This window comes from Gorilla gorilla, chromosome 9 (assembly GCF_029281585.2).
Source record: "Gorilla gorilla gorilla isolate KB3781 chromosome 9, NHGRI_mGorGor1-v2.1_pri, whole genome shotgun sequence".
NCBI lineage: Eukaryota > Metazoa > Chordata > Mammalia > Primates > Hominidae > Gorilla > Gorilla gorilla.
In genome coordinates, this window is record NC_073233.2 from 26,820,035 (window position 1) to 26,842,796 (window position 22,762).

The 22,762-nt window shown below is 36.8% G+C and overlaps 1 protein-coding gene across 4 annotated transcripts in view; it reads left to right on the plus strand.

Moving 5' to 3' along the window:
- PRMT3 (protein arginine methyltransferase 3) overlaps positions 1–22,762 on the plus strand; it is a 125,609-nt gene that overhangs the window by 49,486 nt on the left and 53,361 nt on the right. For all 4 annotated transcript variants that reach the window (XM_031016434.3, XM_055356603.2, XM_055356605.2 and 1 more), the window contains one exon: positions 19,034–19,112. In XM_031016434.3, the coding sequence (XP_030872294.2) occupies positions 19,034–19,112 (79 nt within the window). The remainder of the gene's footprint in view (positions 1–19,033; positions 19,113–22,762) is intronic.

Consider the following 22,762-nt stretch of genomic DNA (forward strand, 5'->3'; position numbering starts at 1 on the left):
CCTTTTAATGGGGTTGTTTGCTTTTTGTATAAATTTGTTTAAATTCCTTATAGATGCTGGTTATTAGACCTTTGTCAGATGCATAGTTTGCAAATATTTTCTTGCATTCTAAGGGTTGTCTGTTTACTCTGTTGATGGTTTCTTTTGCTGTGCAGAAGCTCTTTAGTTTAATTAAACCGTATTTGTCAGTTTTTGCTTTTGTTGCAATTGCTTTTGGCATCTTTGTCATGAAATCTTTGCCTGTTCCTATGTCCAGGATGGTATTGCCTAGGTTGTCTTTCGGGGTTTTTATAGTTTTGGGTTTTACATTTAAGTCTTTAGCCCATCTTGAGTTGAAAGGAAGGGGTCTAATTTCAGTCTTCTGCATATAGCTAGGCAGTTATCCCAGCACCATTTAGTGAATAGGGAGTCCTTTCCTCATTGCTTGTTTTTGTCAGCTTTGTTGAAGATTAGATTGTGATCTTCAATCTGATTGAAGGTTGTGGATGTGTGGCTTTATTTCTGGGTCCGCTGTTCTGTTCCATTGGTCTATGTGTCTGTTTTTGTACCAGTACTGTGCTGTTTTTATTACTGTAGCCCTGTGGTATAGTTTGAAGTTGGGAAATGTGAAACCTCCAGTTTTGTTCTATTTGCTTAGGATTGCCTTGGTTATTTGGACTGTTTTTTGGTTCCATATGAATTTTAAAATAGTTTTTCCTAGTTCTGTGAAGAATGTCATTGGTAGTTTGATAGGAATAACATTGAATCTATACATTGCTTTGGGCAGTGTGACCATTTCAATGATATTGATCCTTCTGCTCATCTGCATGGGATTTTTTTGTCAAAGCTATTTAATTTGGTATAATCCCATTTGTCTGTCTTTGCTTTTGTTGTTTGTGCTTTTGAGATCATCTCCACAAATCTTTGCCCAGACCAATGTCCTGAAGCGTTTCCCCTATGTTTTCTTCTATTAGTTTAATAATTTAAAGTCTTACATTTAAATATTTAATCCATTTTTAGTTGATTTTTTTTAATTCATTTATTTTCTGTCGCCCAGGCTGGAGTGCAGTGGCACCATCTCAGCTCACCGCAACCTCTGCCTCCTGGGCTCAAGCAAGCCTTCCACCCCAGTCTCCTGAGGAGCTGGGACTACAGGTGTGCGCCACTGTACCCAGCTAATTTTTGTGTTTTCAGTAGAGATGGGGTTTTGCCATATTGCCCAGGATGGTCTTGAACTCCTGGGGTTAAGCCAGCCACCCACGTCAGCCTCCCAAAGTACTAGGATTACCGCGCTCAGACCATTTTTAGTTGATTTTTGTATATGGTAGGAGATAGGGATCTAGTTTGATTTTTTTTGTTTGTTTGTTTGCATATGGATATCCATTTTTCTCAACAATTGAAGAGACTGTCCCTTCTCCAATAAATGTTTTTGGTACCTTTGCCAAAAATCGGTTGGCTGTAAATGTATGGATTTGTTTCTGGGTTCTCTATTCAGTTATTTTGGTCTATGTGTCTGCTTTTATGCCAATATCATGCTGTTTTGGTTACTATAGCTTGTTGACATCAGGAATTGTGATGCCTCCAGCTTTGCTGTTTTTGCTCAGGATCACTTTGGCTATTCAGGATCTTTTGTGGTTTCATGCAAGTTTTAGGGTTGTTTATTTCTACGAAGAATGTCATTGGTATTTTGTTACACTGAATCTGTAAATCACTTTGGCCAGTATGGTTATTTCAACAGTATTAATTCTTCCAGTTCATAAGCATGGGATCACTTTCCATTTTTGGTGTGTTCCCTTCAATTTCTTTCATCAGTATTTTGTAGTTTTCATTGTAGAGATCTTTCAACTCTTTGTTTAAAGTTATTCCTAAGTATTTTATTTTACTGTAGTTATATAAATGGGATTGCTTTCTTGATTTCTTTATTACTTCCCCTGGGTATAGAAATGCTACTGATTTTTGTATATTGATTTTGTATCATTCAGCTTTATTGAATGTGTTGTCAGTTCTAAGAGGTTTTTAGATTTTCTTTATAAGATCATGTCGTCTTCAAACAGGAACAGTTTGTCTCCCTTCTTTCCAATTTGGATGTCCTTTATTTCTTTCTCTTGCCTGATTGCTCTGGCTAGTATTATGTTGAATAAAAGTGGTGAAAGTGGACATCCTCGTCTTATTCCATATCTAAGAGGAAATGGTTTGAACTTGTCCCCATTCAGTATGTTGTTGGTTGTGGGTTTGTCATTGATGGCCTTTATTGTGTTAGGTACATTCCTTCTGTGCCTAACTTGTTGAGAGTATTTATCATGAAGGGATGTTGAATTTTATCAGATGCTTCTCTGTGTCTTTTGAGATGATCATATGGCTTTTGTCCTTCATTTTGTTGAAGTATCATGTTTATTGACTTGTGTACATTTTGTCATCCTTGCATATCTGGGATGAATCCCACTTGATCATGGCAAGTGATCTTCTGATGTGCCACAAGATTTAGTTTGCTTGTATTTTGTTAAGGACTTTTACATCTGTGTTCATCTGGGATATTGGCCTGCAGTTTGTTTTTTTTTTTATAGTGTCTTTAACTGATTTTGTTATCTATATAATGCTAACCTCATAGAATGAGTTTGGAAGAAATCCCCCCTCTTGATTTTCTGGAAGAGTTTGAGAGTAATCGGTGTTAGTTCTTTAAGTGTTTGGTACAATTTAGCAGTGAAAGCATCGGGTCCTGAATTTTTCTTTGATAGACTTATTACAGATTCAATCTAGTTACTTGTGTTCTGTTCAGATTTTCTATTCCTGGTTCAATCTTGGTAGGTTGTATGTGTCCAGGAATGTATCCATTTCCTCTAGGTTTTCCAATTTGTTAGCATATAGTTGTTTATCATAGTCTCTAATAAACATTTATAATTCTATGGTATCTATTTTAATGTCTCTTTGTTTCTGATTTTATTTATTTTGGTGTTTTCTCTTTTTTTTTCTTGGTTAGTCTAGCTAATGGTGTGTCAATTTTGCTTATCTTTTTTAAAAACCAAGTTTTCTTATTGATCTTTTGTATTTTTTAAGTCTCAATTTTGTTCATTTCTGCTCTGACCTTTGTTATTTCTTTCCTTCTACTTTGCTTTTCTAGTTTTTTGAGATGCATCATTAGGTTTTGTATTTGAAATCATTCAACTTTTTTGATGTAGACATCTGGTGGAGCAGTTGCCTTTTCCAGACTTCCTAGTGTTGTAAAGGGAAAGATTAGTGTTCCAGTTGGGAATGGTGTGGTGAGTATGTTTCCAGATAGGTGCAGTGGTATAGTCTCTTTGCAGCTTCTTGACCTGTGTTCAACATCAGCAATAATATGAGTGACTCAGTGGTATAGGCTGTAGAAGTTTGTGGCAGTGGTGGCAGCAGCATAGTTTTTTTTTTATTATTATTTTTGAGACGGAGTCTCGCTCTGTCGCCCAGGCTGTAGTGCAGTGGTGCGATCTTGGCTCACTGCAAGCTCCGCCTCCCTGGTTCACGCCATTCTCCTGCCTCAGCCTCCCGAGTAGCTGGGACTACAAGCACTCGCCACCATGCCCGGCTAATTTTTTGCATTTTTAGTAGAGACAGGGTTTCACCATGTTAGCCAGGATGGTCTCAATCTCCTGACCTCGTGATCCGCCCACCTCGGCCTCCCAAAGTGCTGGGATTACAGGCGTGAGCCACTGCGCCCGGCCGGCAGCAGCATAGTTTTTAAGGTACTCAGTTGCAACAGTTTGGGAGATCCTCATGTTTTCATTTTTCCTACAATAGGAAGACTTAGCTGACCCTGCTGTTAGGTCTGACATGGTCTACAAGCAGCAGCAGTGGTGCTTGGAGCAGCAGTGGGGCCACAGTACTGCATCAGAGTCCCATGAACCTATTGTGTTACCTGGGTCTTGGGGTGCAGATTCACCCTCTGTGGCAGGGTTGGATGTAAGTTTCCCACAAGAACTAGGATCTGTGACAATGGAGGCACCCTCCAGCAGCTCGGAACCAGAGGGCTCAGTTGTAACTGTGGTTTTACTCAAGCCACAGCACTGGCCTGACCCCTGACCCTGGGGAAGCAGGGATGTTCTGGAGGTTTGGGCTGGGGGAGCAGGGTACACTGTACAGTAGTGACTCTAGACACTGGGATGGTGGGTGTTGGCTGTATCCCGGACTCTGTGAGGCTGGGTGCAGCAGCAGCAAGTACCCTAGAATGGTGGAGCTCAGCTGTCATTTGGGCCCTAAGGGTGGCAGGCGGCCTAAAGGCACAGTGATGACTCTACTTCCCAAGGAAAGGGGTGTCTCTGCAACTCAGACTCGTGGGGGTTAGTCTAGCTTCAGGCAAGCAGGGTACTAGAGTCATTGTGTAAGGTGGGGTGTCTCAGCTCAGCCACTGCTCTTGTTTCCCTGGGATGCAGCATACTGCGTCAGCTCAGCCCTGGGATGCACAGATGCTTAGCTTAGCCAGGTCACTGATTTCCCAGAGAGTGATATGCCACTTCACCATAGACCTGTGGGGCATTACTGTTCTGGGCAGCCCAGGTTCCATTTCTCATGATACTGGGTGCTACTTCAGCTTACCAAATGGGGTCGTGGTTTCTCTGGGCAGCCAAGGCACCATTTCCTGGGATGCAGGGCACTGCTTCAACCCTGATGGCAGAGGGGTGTTACTGCTCTGAGTGGCCCCAGTACTCTTTTCCCAGGAGGCAGCATACTGCTGCAGCTCCAGCTTGAGGGGGTGGGAGAGGGGTAGGTGGAGTGCCTCCACCTCTGCTTTGACCCTACTTGTAAGGGTGTAACAGCTGCTCACAGCTCTGCCTGGGGAAGTTGGACCACCAGACTAGGGTGGTTCAGCAGCTTAGCCTTAGAGATGAAGGGGAGCCATGGCTACTCACCCCTGAAGCAAGGTACACTTCAGCCATAGTTTCAATTCCAAGATGGCAGTAGCCACACAGGCACTGGGGGCAGGACAGAGTGTCAGTTTCCCTTGGGAGAGCATGGCTATTTGGACCCCAGGCAGCTCCTTCAGCTGGCATATTGCCTGTCAGGACTGCAGGTGACCCCAGTGGTGAGGTCTGTAGATGTCCAGTGTGTTGATGGAGGTTGCTGGGATCCTCTTGCTTACCTCCTTGCCATAGGGAGAAGTTCCTCCTGATTCCCACTTGATCCTGGCTGGGGTTTGGGGTGGTAGGAGACTGGTGTTCCCTTTCATTCTCAATGTGGCCATCCTGAGTTTTTGTGCTCACCAGCGTTTCTGTTACTCCACTGATGTCTCCAGAGCTCTCCCTGGGTTATTTTCATTAACATAGTTGTATATTTCATTGTTCTTGCTGTCTTTGTGAAAGGGACAAGTGCTAGTGGCTTCTAGTCAGCCCTTGCTGATATCACTCTCCACAGCCACCAATTTTAATGTACATTGCAGTTTCAAAAATTGTAGTATTGGGGGAGGTGTCCATTTTAGAACTGATGAAATACTGTAAGTAAGTGGAGATAATATTACCATGTTGGAAGTTTGGAAGACATTGTAAAGATGTCAATTCTCTTCATATTAATCTATAGATTTAATGCAATCCAGCAAAAATCTCAACCATGTTTATGTGGAGTTTGAAAAAGCAGCTTTTTAGGTAAATGAAAAAGAAGCCCAAAAGCAGCCTGTATACTCTTATGAGAATAAGGTGGGAGGACTTTGTACTAGATATCAAGCTATAAAGTATACTACAGCAATTAAAACAGTGTTTTACTTGTGCAAAGACTGACAAACAGACCTGTGTAACCCATACTCATAAGGTCACTTGATTTGTGGTAAAGGTGGTACTACAGAGTAGTGAGGAAAGGATGATGCTGAAACAACTGAATGTCCTTACTGGGGAAAATAAAGAGAAGTAAGATTTCTACTTCATAGAAAATGAAGAAATCAGTTCCAAGTGGAGTAAAGTTCCAAATGGAAAAAGAGCTTTAGAAGATAATAAAAGGGGATATATTTATGACTGGATAGAGAAAATTTCTTAGTCAAAAGTCAAAACCCCCAAAATACTAATGTTAAGAGAAAAGATAGTGGCTCACTCATGTAATCCCAGCAGTTTGATTGGCTGTGGCAGGAGGATGGCTTAAGCCCAGAAGTTCAAGACTGCATGAGCTATGATTGCACCACTGCCCTCCAGCCTGGGCAACAGAGCGAGATGCTGACTCTTAAAAAGAGAGGCCGGGTGTGGTGGCTCACGCCTGTAATCCCAGCACTTTGGGAGGCCAAGGCGGGCGAATCACGAGGTTAGGAGATCGAGACCATCCTGGCTAACGTGGTGAAACCTCATCTCTACTAAAAATACAAAAAAAAAAAAAAGAAAGAGAGAGAGAAAATAAATTGGACTGGACTACATCAAAATTAAGAAATTCTGTCATAAAAAGACACATTTAAGAGCATGAAAAGCAGAAACAGTTGTTCTGGATGTCTTTTATGTACAATGATGATGAATAAATTGATATGTTTTTATCAAAATGGTTAGTATTCTATATATTAAAATAGTAATATTAATTTTTCTTGAATTTTACAAAGAAAAAATTTGAAATTATATTGAAGCATCCACTGAGTATTTACTGCGTCCCAAGCACTGGTTACTGTTGTGTTTGGCAGTTCTTTTTACTAGTCCTTTATTGGATATGTGGTTTGCAAATATCTTCTCCCACTCTGTGGCAGGTCCTTTCGTCCTTTTAACAGAGTCTTTCATAGAGCAAAAGTTTTTAATATTGATAAAGTCTAATTTATCAATTATTTTTATAGATCATGCCTTTGGTATCAAGTCTAAAATTTCTTAATCTATAGTTTCACCTCTCCCTTTTTTTTCTTGTCTCTTGTGTTCCTTTAACAAACCCTAGTAGTCCTCAATATAATATCTGAATTACAGGTTGATATATTGTGATAATACACAGAAAATATCAAATAAGTATGTTTATGATTCAGATTTTACTTTCTGGTACTAGGAGATATTTTATGGTCATTTTATACTGCCTAAACTTGGAATCAAAGAATCCTGGTCTTTCATTGGAAAATGATATGTAGAGATCATCATCTATGTTCCTACAGACCAGATGTTACTAACTTTTTATTTATTTATTTATGTATTTATTTATATATTTTGAGATAGAGTCTCGCTCTTTCGCCCAGGCTGGAGTGCAGTGGCGCAATCTCGGCTCACTGCAAGCTCCGCCTCCCGGGTTCACGCCATTCTCCTGCCTCAGCTTCCCGAGTAGCTGGGACTATAGGCACCCGCCACCATGCCCAGCTAATTTTTTTTGTATTTTTAGTAGAGACGGAGTTTCACCATGTTAGCCAGGAATCCGGTCTCGATCTCCTGACCTCGTGATCCACCCGCCTCGGCCTCCCAAAGTGCTGGGATTACAGGCTTGAGCCACCGCGCCCGGCCTGTTATTAACTTTTTAAATATAAAAAGTCACAAATCTACACTCATATTTTCCATCTAAGATTATGAAATTTTTACTTGAAGTCTTTGATTTTATACTTGCGTCTCTTTACGTCTGTGCAGAAAACCTTGGTTCCTAAGATGATAATTGCTTTATCATATAAACTACCTACAATAGTTTCAGTTTTTTTTGTTTTTTTTTGTTTTTTTTTATTTTTTTTTTGAGATGGAGTTTTGCTTTTTTTACTCAGGCTAGAGTGAAATGGCGTCATCTCGTCTCACTGCAACCTCTGCCCCCCAGGTTCCAGTGATTCTCCTGCCTCAGCCTCCCTAGTAGCTGAGATTATAAGCGCCTGCCACCACGCCCGGCTAATTTTTGTATTTTTAGTAGAGACGGGGTTTCGCCATGTTGGCGGGGCTGGTCTTGAACTCCTGACCTCAGGTGATCTGCCTGCCTCAGCCTCCCAAAGTGCTGGGATTACAGGCGTGGGCCACTGTGCCCGGCTAGTTTCAGAACTTAAATACCAACTTTACTACTAAACAATAAGACTTCTAAATGCAGCTTAAATTTTGTTTATATTTTCTTATAGAATGTATCTCATGAGAAATGTACAGTCAAAATATTGTTTTTTTTTTAAGTCACTTGTAGTCACTATTTTCACCTTTTCTGTTACCAACTTGACATACAACCAGATTTCAGTGTTTTCTTTTTTTCAATTTTGGGGAGGATTGCTTCTTTTTCCCTTGTTTAGTTTAATTTTGTGTTTTAGTTATGCAAAAAATTACTAATTTTTTAGTAATTTTTATGTACATTTTAAGATAACAGGACATTCTGTTTCTTCTTCTGTTATCTTCCTTTGTGGATAGATGACCATTTTCTTTTTATTTTTGGGGTTATTTTGAAAATATTAGATATGTATATATTCACCCTTATGCAAAAGTTAGCATATTCTAGATATTGTTCTATACTTTGCTTTTATTCAATTAAAATTCTGTCTCAGAAATCACTTCATTATTCTATAGAGATATTTCTCATTCCTTTTTATGGCTGTGCACACATGCACACCAACTTTCCTAGACAGGTATTTGATTAATTCTGCACACCCCCATGACCTGGACTAATATTCACGTATATTTCAAATATAAGGTTTTTATTCTTGTGTAGAATAAATTGTATATACAGTTACATTCTACGTAATTAATGCTCATTTGAATTTTACCCATTCTTTTGCTATTACAAATAATATTGTATTGAATATTCTTGTATATGTGTAATGTCATTTTATATTGCTAGAGGTGAGATTGATATATCAAAGGGTTAATGAGGGCTGGGCATGATGGCTTATACCTGTAATCCCAGCACTTTGGGAGGCCAAGGCAGGAAGATTGCTTGAGGCCAGTTCTGGAGGGATGGAGAAAGGGAAGGAGAGGGCAACGTTACTAGTTGTTGCCAAATTCTCCTCAATGCTATGTACCATTTGACTTTCTTACCAACAATGGAATGAGAATACCCATTTTTCCTCAGTCTTACCAAAGAGTGTGTTGAAGGGTCATTTTTAAATTATTGACTTTAGGTTTTTCCTGCCACCCAGGCATTGTAAATCAGGGTTGTATGTTTGGGGCCTGTCTTATGCATATTGGAGACGGGGTGGAGTTAGGGAGGAAGTATGTGTTTGACTGCTCAACACCAAGGTTCTAAACTGAATTGGGGAAATGGGTGACAGCAGATGAGACTGTAAATTCACATTTGCTCTGTAGATATATTTGTTTGTCCCAGCTCTGTTATTTAGGGCAGTTTCTTCTTAGAGTTCTCACTTTGGTTGAACTTTGGGCTTTGTCTCCTATTTCCTCCATGTTCGTTGACTAGGTTTAGCAAATGCTCTCAAGGCGAAAGCTAGCTTACTGATGCATCTAATAAGATGTTCTTTTTTTCCTCCTAGCATATTTGTTGTATTTAGAGTGTCAGTAGGTCCTAAAATACATTGTTGCTGGAAACAGAATGAGATCTTGTTCTTTATATACTGAATCATGCTGTCAGTAACTATTTCCTATAGCCTCAAAAGTCTATAAGTATTCTAGATCACTGTATCCTAGTCCATTTGTGCTGCTATAACACAATACCTGAGACTGGGTAATTTATAAACAAAAGAAATTTATTTCTCACAGTTCTAGAGGCTCCAAGTTCAAGATCAGAGTTCTAGCAGGTTGAATGTCTAGTTAGAGCTAGATCTTTGCTTCCAAGATGGTGCCTTATTGCTGTATCCTCACATGGTGGAAGGAATAGGAGGGAATGAACCTACTTCCTCAGGTTCTTTTTTAAGGGCCCCAATCCCTTCCAAGCCCTCATGACTTAATCACCTCCTGAAGACTCCACCTTTAAATACTATCACATTGGTGATTAAGTTTTAACATATTTTGGGGAACACACTCAGACCATAGCACACACTGTTACTATGTAATACTATAATTTTCTTTAATAAAAGTGCTTGGGGCCAGGCACAGTGGCTCATGCCTGTAATCCCAACACTCTGGGGGGCAGAGGTGGGTGGATCACTTGAGGTTGGGAGTTCAAGACTAGCCTGGCCAACATGGTAAAACCCCGTCTCCGCTAAAAATAAAAAAATTAGCCTGGCATGGTGGCATGCACCTGTAATCCCAGCTGCTCAGGAGGCTGAGGCAGGAGGCTGACTTGAACCGGGGAGGCCAAGGTTATAGTGAGCCAAGATCACACCACTGCACTCCAGCCTGGGCAACAGAGGGAGACTCTGCCTCAAAAAAAAAAAAAAAAAAAAGTGCCTGGTAATACTTTAGTTTTACTTTTCTTTTTTGGGAGAGAGGGTCTTGCTCTGTTGCCCAGGCTGGGGTGCAGTGGCACAATCATGGCTTACTGTGGCCTTGACCTCCTGGGCTCAAGCTATCCTCCTGCCTCAGCCTCTGGAGCAGCTGGGACTACAGGCGTGCGCCACAATGCCCAGCTCGTCTTTCAATTTTTTGTAGAGACGGGGTCTCCCTGTGTTGCTCAGGGTGGTCTCAAACTCCTGGGTTCAGAGGATCTTCACTCCTCAGCCTTCCAAGTGTTGAGATTACATGCATAAACCACCATGCCTGGCCAATATTAATTAGTTTTGAGTGGAATATCCAGTTATCATTAATGAATTTTTTTCACCCACCATGGGGGATTGGGAATATTGTTTTAGAAACTGTTTTTGTGGGTCTGGGATAAGACCCACACGTGCCTTGGGAAAGATTTTTAGAGATTCACTTTTTCCTTTGATAGACTTGCTTATTGGACGGTTTTCTGCAGTCTGAGGAATAGGGCCAATTTGACTGTCAGTCTTTTGTTGATTAAGTGAGAGTGCCATCTAGTGGGAGAAAAAGCTAATACAAGTTTTTTAAACTTTAGAATATGCAGTGAAAATTATTTCTTGTGCTAAGTTATGTTCTCCAGAAGTCCACAATACTAAAAAGTTGGGAACTGTATGTTGGAAGGTGAGAGAAGTGGAAGAAAGTAGTCTTGCAGAACAGTAGCACACATATAATAGGGACCTAATAAGTAGCCGTTATTACCATGATTCTTCTTCTTGCATGGAAGTTGGTGATCAAGTTAAATAATAGGTAAATTAGGAGCTTCTCTGACAGATATTTGTGATTAATACATGTAAAATTCTATTGTCATTTTTTGACTATGTGATATATAGATATTATAAATTTTATCCTTTTTTGTCTTTAACCCTATTACTCAGGACCCACCCCTGGTCCCCAAAAAAATGTTACCAGTTTCTAGTATATCCTTCTTAAAATATTACACTCTATTATAAACATGTATGTATATTTCTTGGCATACTCATTCATTTAACAAATAGTGTGGCTACTATGTACCTGGCACTCTTCTAGGCGGGATAAAGCAGTGAACCTCATATTCAGTGTAAGGTATGCATATTCTACATATTGTTCTGTACCTTGCTTTTTTCATCAATAAGTTTCCCTCTAATGACTGTTATAGCTGCATCCCACAAATTTATTCAATTCAAAATACACCCTTGTGATTTCTCCTTTGGTCCATGGATTATTTAGAAGCACGTTTAATTTCTAAGTGTTAAGAAATTTTAAAAATGTCTTTCTGTTATTAATTTCTAATTTAATTTGGTTGTGATAAGAGAACAGGCTCTATATGCTATCATTCCTTTAAATTTGTTCAGACTTGCTTTATGGCCCAGCATATGGTCTCTCTCATTGAATGTTCCACACTGATTTAGAATGAAGTACCTACTCTGTTATTGTTGGTGGAGTGTTACATAATTACCATTTGAGTCAAGTTGTTCAGGTCTTTTAAATCCTTATTTATTTTGTCTATTAATTCTGTTAATTACTGAAAGAAGAAGAATGAAATTTCTACCTATAGTTCAGGGTTGTCTCTTTCTCTTTTCAGTTCTGTCAGGTTTTGCTTCAGGTATTTTTATATGGTTATTAGGTGCATACACATTAGGTTATTATGTGTCATTGATAGTTTGGCTTCTTTATCATTATGAAGTATTGTTCTTTGTCCCTGATAATGTTTTTAATAATTGTAATTTTCTTATGGTTAATGTTTAAATGTTATGGGTTTTCCCACCCTTTTTCTTTAAATATAAAAACATAGGTTAAAAGTGGATTTCTTCTATATAGTACTTTCTTGACTTTTCCTTTTCTAAACCTCTCTAACAATCTCTTCCTATAATCTTAATTTTTAAAAAAAAATCAGTTTCACTTTTTCTTTGCAAAATGTAGTATGAGAAACTATTGTCTTTTTAGCTTGTGATTATTTGCCTGTTTTCTTTTTTAAAATTTTATATGCAAATAGTATATAACAATGATATAAAATTTGCAAGATATGAAAGAGTTTATATTGAAGAGTTACTCTCCTTCCCTTCCTATACCCCTACTATTACATTCCATACACAGAGGCAATCATTTTGTCTAATTGTGTACTGTTCCACACATGCTATAACCATTTATAAGCAGATATGAATGTGTTCTTTTTGCTTTCACCCATGTTATTGTATATTATATATGCTAGTTATATAAATCTTTGTATAACCTTTTTAGTTGTGAAATGTACCATACACAGAAAATTGCATAAACATACAGGTACAGTAATAATAAATAGTTATATAATGAACACCTGTGTGATCATCAGCCAGGTGAAAATATAGAAAGAAGACATCCAAATATCATTTCTCAGTTACAACTCCGTACCCCAGAGGTAACCGCTCTCCTGACCTTTATGATAATCATTTCCTTGCCTTTCTTTTTGCTGTTACCTCTTATACTTACATCCCTAAGCAGTGTAGTTTATATTTACCTGTTTTTGAAATTTATATGAATGGAGCAAAACATACCTTTTTCTTTTTAAAATGTGTTTTTGCTTTCTTCACTCAGTCATGTTCATAACATTCATTTATATTGCCTATAAGGATAATTTATTTTCTGTAGATGTTGTTGTATGAATGTACCACAAGAAAACACATCGTAGGAAAGGGTTTTTTAAATTTTACTGTTGGTGGGCACTGGATCATTTCCAGTTTATTATGCAAATAATAGTGCTATAGTGTGCTTGTACGTGTGTGCTCTTACACTTCAGCACTCATGTCTGGGTATACAATTAGGAGTAGAGTTGCTAGATCACAGGGTGTGCTGCTCTTAACATGTTAATTCCGAAGTACTGCAGTAAAATTTTATTTCATACCTCCATAGACTTCTCAACCCTGGGTATGGTGTGACTGCTAATCTCGTAGTCATGTAGTAGTTTCCCATTGTGTTTGAATTACTAATGAAGTAATATATTTTTTTTCTTATGAAGTAATTGTATATAATTATTTTGCCTGTTTTTCTTTTGGGTTGCATACTCTTTTTTTTTTTAACAATTAGTATTCTTCATTGGTGATGGAAAATATACAAATGTGTATATGTGTGTGGCTGGCCAATATCTTTTCAGACTCTGTGACTTCATTGTTTTTATGAGCAGAGGTTCTGGGTTTTAACATAGTCAAATGTATTGGTCTTTATGGTCAGACTTTTTTCCCACAGGAACATGAAAATATTCTCCATAAGCTCTATACCTTTCCATTTTACATTTAGGTCTTTACTCCACTCATACAGTTGTGGGAATAAAAATTGTCGTAGTCTTTCTGTGGGCAGTTTGATGATACATATCAAAATTTTGAATGTGCCTATCCTTTAATCCAAGAATTCTACTTTAAGAAATTTATCTTGGCCAAATACATTAAACATTGTACAAAGATGTCTATGTGTGTATATACAGATGCCAACACAACATTTTCCTACCCATTCTATGGCAAATAAGTGCAAAGGGTAAAGGTATCCCTGTTGAGTGATATCATCAGCCGCCTGTATTTTGCCAGGTGCATAACAGTGTAATATAATCTTTATCAGTCACTGTGGAGCTGTAAGGAAAGTATCTTACCCAAAAGGATTTTATATAATTACTTTGAAAACGCTAATGTAATTTCATTATCACATTTATGATAAATTAGGTGGTTAGCATTAGCACATTTTAAGATGGAAGGGTCAAGTGATAGACTGGGGAATCATTGAAAAAACTTTGCAGTAAAAATGTTTAATATCTAAGGCTATTATAACAGTGAAATAAATAGAGATTGCATTGCATTCTATAAGACCTTAAGTTTGGTACTTTTTTTTTAAGCAGAGAACACAGTAGATTAGGAAAGAATGCTTATTTATTTGCATTTTGGATACCTCTAGAACAGTGGTTTTCAGTGGGGTGGAAGAGGGGACAATTTCACACTCCTGGGGTTATTTGAGCTGTGGGCAGTCTCTGGAAACATTTTAGATTGTTAGAATTTCGAACTGTGGGTTGGGTGGGGACAATGGTGCCAGTGAGTAGAGCCCAGGAATGCTGCTAAACATCCTTCAATGGACAGGAAAGCCCCTACAAATTTATCTGGCCCAAAATGTCATTAGTGTCAATATCGAGAAACCCTGCTTTAGAATGATTGTTTCTATGCGTTGATAATAAGTTAGCCTCTAATTTGGGTCATATTATAAAGGTACTTGACCTGGTATGGGGCATAAAGGATTTTCTTGGAGAGGTGACATTATGACAGTATACTTTGTTACATGAATATGTCATAGAAGATATCATAATCAACCTGCATTTAACTAATTCACCAAATTTGTGATGTTCTGCATTCTTTTTATGTAACACTTTGCTAGGTTCCTGTGGCTCTCTCTAAACACGTAAAGCCACCTTCAACATGCTGCCACTGTTCTGCTTCTGTCAGTTACATTGTTTACCAAGAGCTTATTGTGTTTGTTTGCCTGCTTATTTATGTAAAATCAGTTAAATATGAACACAAACTATTGACAAGATTATATAAAGGATATACTCGGTTTTTTTCTATGCAAACAAAAGTGACTGCTTTGGAAACAGGAAGAAGAAAACACTAAAAAAATGCTATGGAATGGAGCAAGTAAAATTGTTTTACTCACAAACAATTGTAAATTGTTTGTAAACAAATTGTTTTACTCCATTCCACAATTTTTTTTAGTGTTTTCTCCTTCCTGAGTTGTCTCCTCCTAGTTTGAAGAGCCCGAGTAGGAGGGTGGAAATCATAGAATTCAAGGAGGATTCTCTACTTGGCAGGTGCTCATAGATTTTTTTTTTCTTCTATTTAAAGTAACCAAAACTGGAAATTACCTAAAACCTATGAATGTGTTTTAGATAGGGAAGATGATGAGGATTCCAGTCAGTGGATATATCCTCAAAGAATGCTGGCAAACGAATCTGTATGTTTTTACTTAAAATGTCTTGTTTCCAGTTAACAACTGACTGCCAGCTCCAATCACATCAAAAAATTCTGTCTACAGTGAATGTTACAGAATTTGAGAGTAATACTGGTAAAAATGTTATCAACTACTTATTATGATTCAGAGATATACTACATAGAAATTATGATTATATTATATAGGCTTGTGTATTTGTTGCAGGTAATCTTTAAATATTTCAGATTATTGAGTCTTTGTCATCATCCTTCAGATTAACTCTTCCATTATATTTGTAACTCTACCTTGCCTTACCTTTTTTTTAATAGTTAAATTTTGCCAGAGATGTATCAGCAATTCAGTTATTTGAACTAAAAAAAGTTAGAAAGGCACCTTATACTGAAGGTATCAAAAGTTTCATTTATCACTAATGTATCTAATCCAAGAAGATATGAACAGCCATTTTAAAAACAAGATTCCCACTTCAATGAATGAGGTTAATATTCTAGTCCCTGATTTAATTCCATATGTTCGTTTATAGTAATCATTAAAGTATAAATGCAGTATTTAATTTTTTAAAAGTAGATGTCACTGTTGAAAGAAGAATGCCCATGAGCATCATGGGAGAAAATATCAGGCGTAATTCTCCTTCCAGATGGCACCCCTACAGGTGAGGCAGCAGCCTGTGAAATTACAGTCTGAATTACACTGCAGATGAGCGGGGCATTTGGACCAGAGCCTTCTGATATCAGTAATAAATGACTTGGTTCAGAACCAAGGACAATTCCCAGGAATTTAAAGGCTGTTGTATCACATAGGGAGCCTATCGTAAAATGAAGTTGATAGCAAAGTGGAAAGTTGAGAGAAAGGACAGTGACCATTAGCAATACGTATGTGAATCTTTTCATCTGCTAATATTTTTAACTGGATATTTTATCTCATGAATGTCTTATTAGTTGTATATATATGCTAGTATTTGCATTGATTTTTCCAAACTAATATTTTCACAATGAATGGTGGCTAAGGGCCAGTTGCCAACTGAGATATTACTCTGAAATGATTGCACACCTGTTGTAAATTCTAATCTTGTTTAATATGGTCTATGGAAAATTTTTCATTTTTGCAATGCTTGAATCCTTAACAAATGTAGTATAATACACATACTAAATCTTATTTTCAATTAGACAAATCAATTTAAGAGGCAACATAAAAGGGTGATTCAGAACTTGTATAGTGAGATCAAGGTTCGAATTCTGTCTCATTCACTCCCCATTTATGTGACCGAACTATTATTTTAGATCGCAACTTACTTAACATAAATAAATTAAATTGGAATAACAATAAATGGTGCTTTGGGGAAGAATTAAATGAAATAATTTTTATAGAGGCATCACAATGAATTTAACGATTATCACCACCATTATTTGTCAGTTTTAATTTTAGAAAACAAAATATTTTAAAATAACATTTTAATTTGTACCACAAAAATAAAAAGCAGTTTCATTTTAACAAATATAATATTACACATAGTATTAATAACTTTTATTTATTCATTTTAAAGTTAGATATTGAGTTCCTACTATGTACCAGACACATTTTCAGCCTTCAGGAATATAGCTTCAAACAATATGACAAAGTCCGTGATCTTGGAGCTGATATTTTAGTAAGGAGACAAAATAAAAACAAAAATAAATAGTATTTTCATTCATAAGTGCTATGATGAAATACAAAGCAGGATAAAGAAATGGAGCTTGATGAAAGAAAAAGAAAGGATATTTTATGTAGGAACATCAGAGAAATTCTTTGTGATAAGGTAACAGCTGAGCTGAAAGAATACTAGAAAACAATTTGACAATGACAAATCAATACAAACTTTTTTGGGCCTTTGTCCAGAAAGGATTGGAATGTAGTGAATACTTAATTTGTACTAAAGTGTTAATTTTATTTATTTTAAGTTTTGAAACACAACAGTCTTGCAAATAGGCACCATTTTTTTCACCAAATCTATTATGTTTTACCAGCCAATCTTTTCTTCGTAAGATAGATGCCTTCCATTTAATAATTCCTTGGCATAAATTATAATTCACTATAAGCAACAGTTGAATGCCTATTTATAAGCATTTGTGTGTGTAATCTGCATGAATATGTCAGATTGGTAAAGATTTCTTAGTTGAATCCCATAAGTCCCTTGTTCTTTGAATACATAGATAATATTAATGGGGAACTAACTTGTAAGAATTTTACACATTACTGAAGTACTCTATCCAGAAAAACATGTTTCTGTCAAATCCTTAATTTTCCTAACGTAACATATTGATAAACAAGCTTTGTTCCTAAGCCTCTGTTTAATAGGCAGTTATTTTTGTATCAATGAATCAGTGAGTTGGTGGGGAATAGGTCAGTACCGATGTAGAGTTGCCGGCAATTCAGTTCAGTTCCTTTATAAGTGATTCAAGCATGAGAGCTGTATTTTCTATATATTAAAATTGCTGTTAATCTCTTGTGAAGATTATCCATTCTGGGTTTGCAGGTTTTTCTTGTTCTAGAGAAACCTTTAAGATGTTTTTTGTAATGTGGTTAAAGAATATTATACTTACCCCACTGATCATTTATTTGTGCACAGAACAAATGAGTGGATGAGAACAGTTTTGATATAGAATGCTAAAGTACAGGTAAAATTAATGTTGGTTCACCCTGAGCAATAAGATGTACTATGTGGGGAGCACTTGGCTTTCCCTGCTGCATAGGGCTGTTGGGGAGTTGGACCCTAGAAGGAGAAAGACTGACTGAAACTGATAGTGATTTCTCAGTCATGATTATTTGTCATTTGTATAATAAACTGTGAAACACAGTATTAGAATGTAGCGTATTTGTGACACCAATAGTGGCAAATTCTTTTTTCATTTGTACTGTATTATTTACCCTTTCTTGGTACAGGATTCATTATCATACTCTAAAATCGGTAGTATACCACGATCGTGTTTCCTGAATTATATTTCCATGAACACTAGTTCTGCAAGGTGTTGATAGATGTTAAATAGAAAAAAAAAGGTCTGTAGTCAGAAAGTGGGTAAGACTTGGTTAAAATATGTTCAGCAATTCTCTTTACCATAAGAACTACTCAGAACTTTTAGTGTGCTCATGCACATTATGAATCTCTAATAGGAGGATATGGCAGCTGGCGTTTCTTAAACCTTTTTGACTAAGGATCCCTCCACTTTCTTTTTTCTTTTTTTTTTTTTTAATACCAAAAAAGAAAGTCACTAGACAGGAAATTATTTGGGAAGTGGTTTTCTAGACTAGAGTTTCTCAACCTTAGTGCTATTGACATTTTGGACCAGGCCATTCTTTCTTGTAAGAAGCTGTCCTGTGCATTGTAGGATGTTTACCAACATACCTTGGCTCTACACAGTAGATGCCAGTAGCATCTCGTTCACCCCCCACCCCCAGTTGCAACAATCAAAAATTACTCAGACATTGCCACGTGTTCCCCAGCAGGCAAAATCAAGTGGAGAACCACTGCTCTAGATGGATATTCCATCATTCCAGGGAGTTATAGGGCTTGTTAATAATTTCTATCCAAACATTTTTTAATGAGGAAGAAAGAGTAGTCTGGAAAGTAGAATCATAGATAAAGAAAATGCAGTATATTTTACCACAATAAACTTTCTGGGTTCACTTTATAAGCTGGCCTGATTTTCCAATAACTTTTACTGCAAAAAAATAGTTTCAGATTTTGCAGAATATTATTACATCTGTGGCAGAAAAAAAAAATTCTGTAATTAAAAGAGTACCACCGATGTTTAAATTGACCTGCTTATGAGAGTATTGCACATTTCTAAACTCTTTTTTCCCCTTTTTTTATGCAGGGCTATTTTCTTCTGTTTGAGTCTATGTTAGATTCTGTCCTTTATGCAAAGAACAAATACTTGGCAAAAGGAGGCTCGGGTGAGTATAAAATTCTGGTTTTAATAATCTAATTTTAGTCTAGCAGAACCAGATGAACCTTTGGATTTCAAATAAACTATGCATGGCTGAGGAAGTTCCCAATAGGGATGAAAGATGTTTCCATTACAAGAAGCTTTAAGACATTTGTTTACTATATTGTTGAAAATAGAATATTATATAAGACATGGGGGACTCCAAGGTAATGGTATTCTCAAGAATGCTTTTATTAAAAGGTCCTTTTAATAAATATCTAAAGACTAGGTTTTGGAAGCTTTTTGATATTCAAACTCAAATCTAACAAACTCCTTTTTATTTTTAATCCTCATGTCATTTAGTTCCCTTTTTTCCCAATGGCATGTTTCATTCTAAGTTGGAAATTATTCATGACTTCACTAAATCTGTAAACCCGACTTCTCTGTGATTTTCTGAGAACATTTCAAGTAGTGACTGGTTTCTAATGAGTTTTAAAAGTGCCACATAACCAATCCACATATAAAGGGATCGTAATAAATTTGGAAGGCTTTCTTTTCATGTCTCTGGAAAACATTTAATCATATTAACTCTGCATACTCAGAGTGAGATTCTGTTTTTACAGACCGTCTGCTGTGAGCAATTATATACATACAAAATAATTGTCTTTCAGGACAGGGATTGTGTTTGTTTAGCTTTAACTCTTAAATGAGCTCCACAGCTTCTAGGATGTAGATGGAGCATCATCCATGTTTATTGAATTGAATCATTTAAAGAATCATTAAAACTGAATTGAATGGCATGTTCCTCCTTTACTTACCTCCCTGCATCTTAACCTTTCTCAAAGCTTCAGAATCAGTAAATGGTTTCCATGGTCAGAATACAGTTGGTAAAACTGTCACATGAAACGGGCAGGCATTTCAAACTAGTGATGCAAAGGACTTGACCATAGTTATGCCTCTTACCATCCATGTTCTATGAAATTACTTTGGCAGTTTTGGTACAGTTAAAAATCAGGCCGGCCGGGTGCAGTGGCTCACGCCTGTAATCCCAGCACTCTGAGAGGCCAAGGCGGGCAGATCACCTGAGGTCAGGAGTTCAAGACCAGCCTGACCAATATACTGAAACCCCGTCTTTACTAAAAAAAAAAAAAAAATCCAAAAATTAGCTGGGCTTGGTGGCAGGTGCCTGTAGTCCCGACAGGAGAATTGCTTGAACCCGGGAGGCGGAGGTTGCAGTGAGAGGAGATCCTGCCACTGCACTCCAGCCTGGGTGACAGAGCGAGACTCCATCTCAAAAAAAAAAAAAAAAATCAGTAAGGCCAAAACATAAATACAGAGAAAATTCTCCAGAACAAGAGAGTTCTTTTTATAATAGCATTTAAATGGATTGCCTTTCTTTTTCAAAATGTGCCCATTTTATCACTTTATTTTCTGCAGCCATTTCAAGATATGTTCCCAATCTCTGTCATGAACCTGGCTAGAATTTTTAGATATATTTTACCCTGCAACAATTGGCTGCAACTTTCTATGATTGCAGTGGCTTTGTTTTTTTAATGACTACTCCAGGTTGAATATCCCTTATCTAAAATGGTTGGGACCTGCAGTGTTTCAGATTTTGTGTTTTGGGGGGTTTCGGAGTACGATCTTTGCATTATACTTACTGGTTGAGCATGCTTATCTGAAAATCGGACATCTGAAATGTTGCAGGGAGCATTTCCTTTGGGTTCATGTCAGTGCTTAAAAAGTTTTAGAACATGGAGCATTTCAGATTTTCAGATTAGGGATACATAAACTGTAACATTTAATGACTTAAAAACAACATTATACATCATTTGTTGACCATCTACTGGCTGCCAAACAATATACTCTACCTTCATTTATGTTACTAGACATAATCCTCACAAGAGCCCTTTGAGATTTTACAGTCTCCTAAAATTGTCCTGGATGACACATATTAAATGGCTAAACCATGATTTTTTTTAAACTCACATCTGCCAGCCTCCAGTATTCATGTTCTTTTTACTAAGCCTTGTTTTCCTACTAAAATGTATTTTTTAAATGTGATTATTGCCTTGACGTTCTAGGGAAGATCCAAGTAACTGTTTCCAGACCTGCCTGACTTGATCTTATTGAGGAACTGACAGCAACTTAATACATTTAAATTGAATTCTCACTGAAATTCATTAAGAACTTACAGCAATGTGAACAATGGCAGAGCTATTTCTTATCATCAGAGGGATAAAGTGGAGGCTCATATATCTAGCTCTTTCTATACTTTTATATAGCTAATATTAGTATTAAGATAATACAGAGGTATATTTAAGAGAGGTCAGCATTTAACTCCTTAAGCAGTGCTGTTGAATGTTATTTGTTAACAGAATCAAGAGAAAGAAAATTCAGAAAAGAGTAACACAAAATAGTTTAGTCTATTTGTGTTTTTGAGTATGTCTTGATGCATATCACCAGTCATTTAGATGCTCATTGTTTTATCACAAAGCAAAGTTTTCCTTTCTGTTTTTCTGAAGGAAAGATTTACCAAGTAATTAGTAGTAAAAAGATGATAGAAAGAATGAATGCAGTATGAGAGAGGGAAAATATTGAAGGCCCATACAAATGTGATGGGACCACAATTTATTTTTACATGAATTTAAGTTCAATTTATGTCTCACCATACATATTATGGTGAGCAGTAAAGGCTTTATAAAGCACAGGCAATAACTTGGATGTTCATCTACCCCATTATCAATCAAGCAATTCCACTGTGTTTTAGAGTTATATATTTACTACCCTTACTTCTAAGAAAACTAATTTTGTAAAGTTCATGAAAGCAGGTTTACTAGCAACGATTTCTACTATTTCTAGCTAATATTTACTAAGCACTAATTGTGTATCAGGAATTGTAATGTTTTACATGCAGCCAACAAGAGATGAGGAGGAAAAATAGGAAAATACTGGTTATGACCAATGGGTGTTTTTACAACTACGATTAAGACTAAAATAAATGTATATTTTAGGATGACAACATAGAATATAAATGTTTTATGTGCTAACAGTGTCAAATACTCCATCTCACAAAAATTGGAAAGGGAATGCAGACAGCCCGTAGAAGTGTTCACATTTTAATTGCTTTATCTTTAATAATAGAAACTTAAAGAATATTATTTAAAGCTGACGGATCAAGTAGTAGAATTATTAAGTACATTTAGCACTACAAAGCTAACATTAAATTGAGTGATGAGGTTGGTGGTGGTAGATCCTATGTCTCTTGACTATGGTGGTGATTGCATAACTGTGTGACTTTATCAAAGCACATGCAAATATATACCAAAAAGAGTGAGTTTTGCTGCATATAAATTATACTTCAGAAAAGAGACTTTTAAAAACAGCTAAAGTAGCAATTCCCACCTTCTTCGGGTCAAATGAATTATGAGATAATTTGATTCCTAATTTTTCTGAGAAATAGAAGGGTGCAGGATGGGGGGTAGCAGAAAGAATACTGCTACCAAATATTAAAACACATTATAAAGCCTTAATAATTAAAACAATATATTATTGGTTCTTGAATGGAGAGATGCGTTGAAGAGAGTGGTATAGGCCTGACTATACATGGCATCTCATATAATTGAAGAAATGATATACTGTAGCAAATTCTATTGAGACAATTGTGTAAAAAAAAAA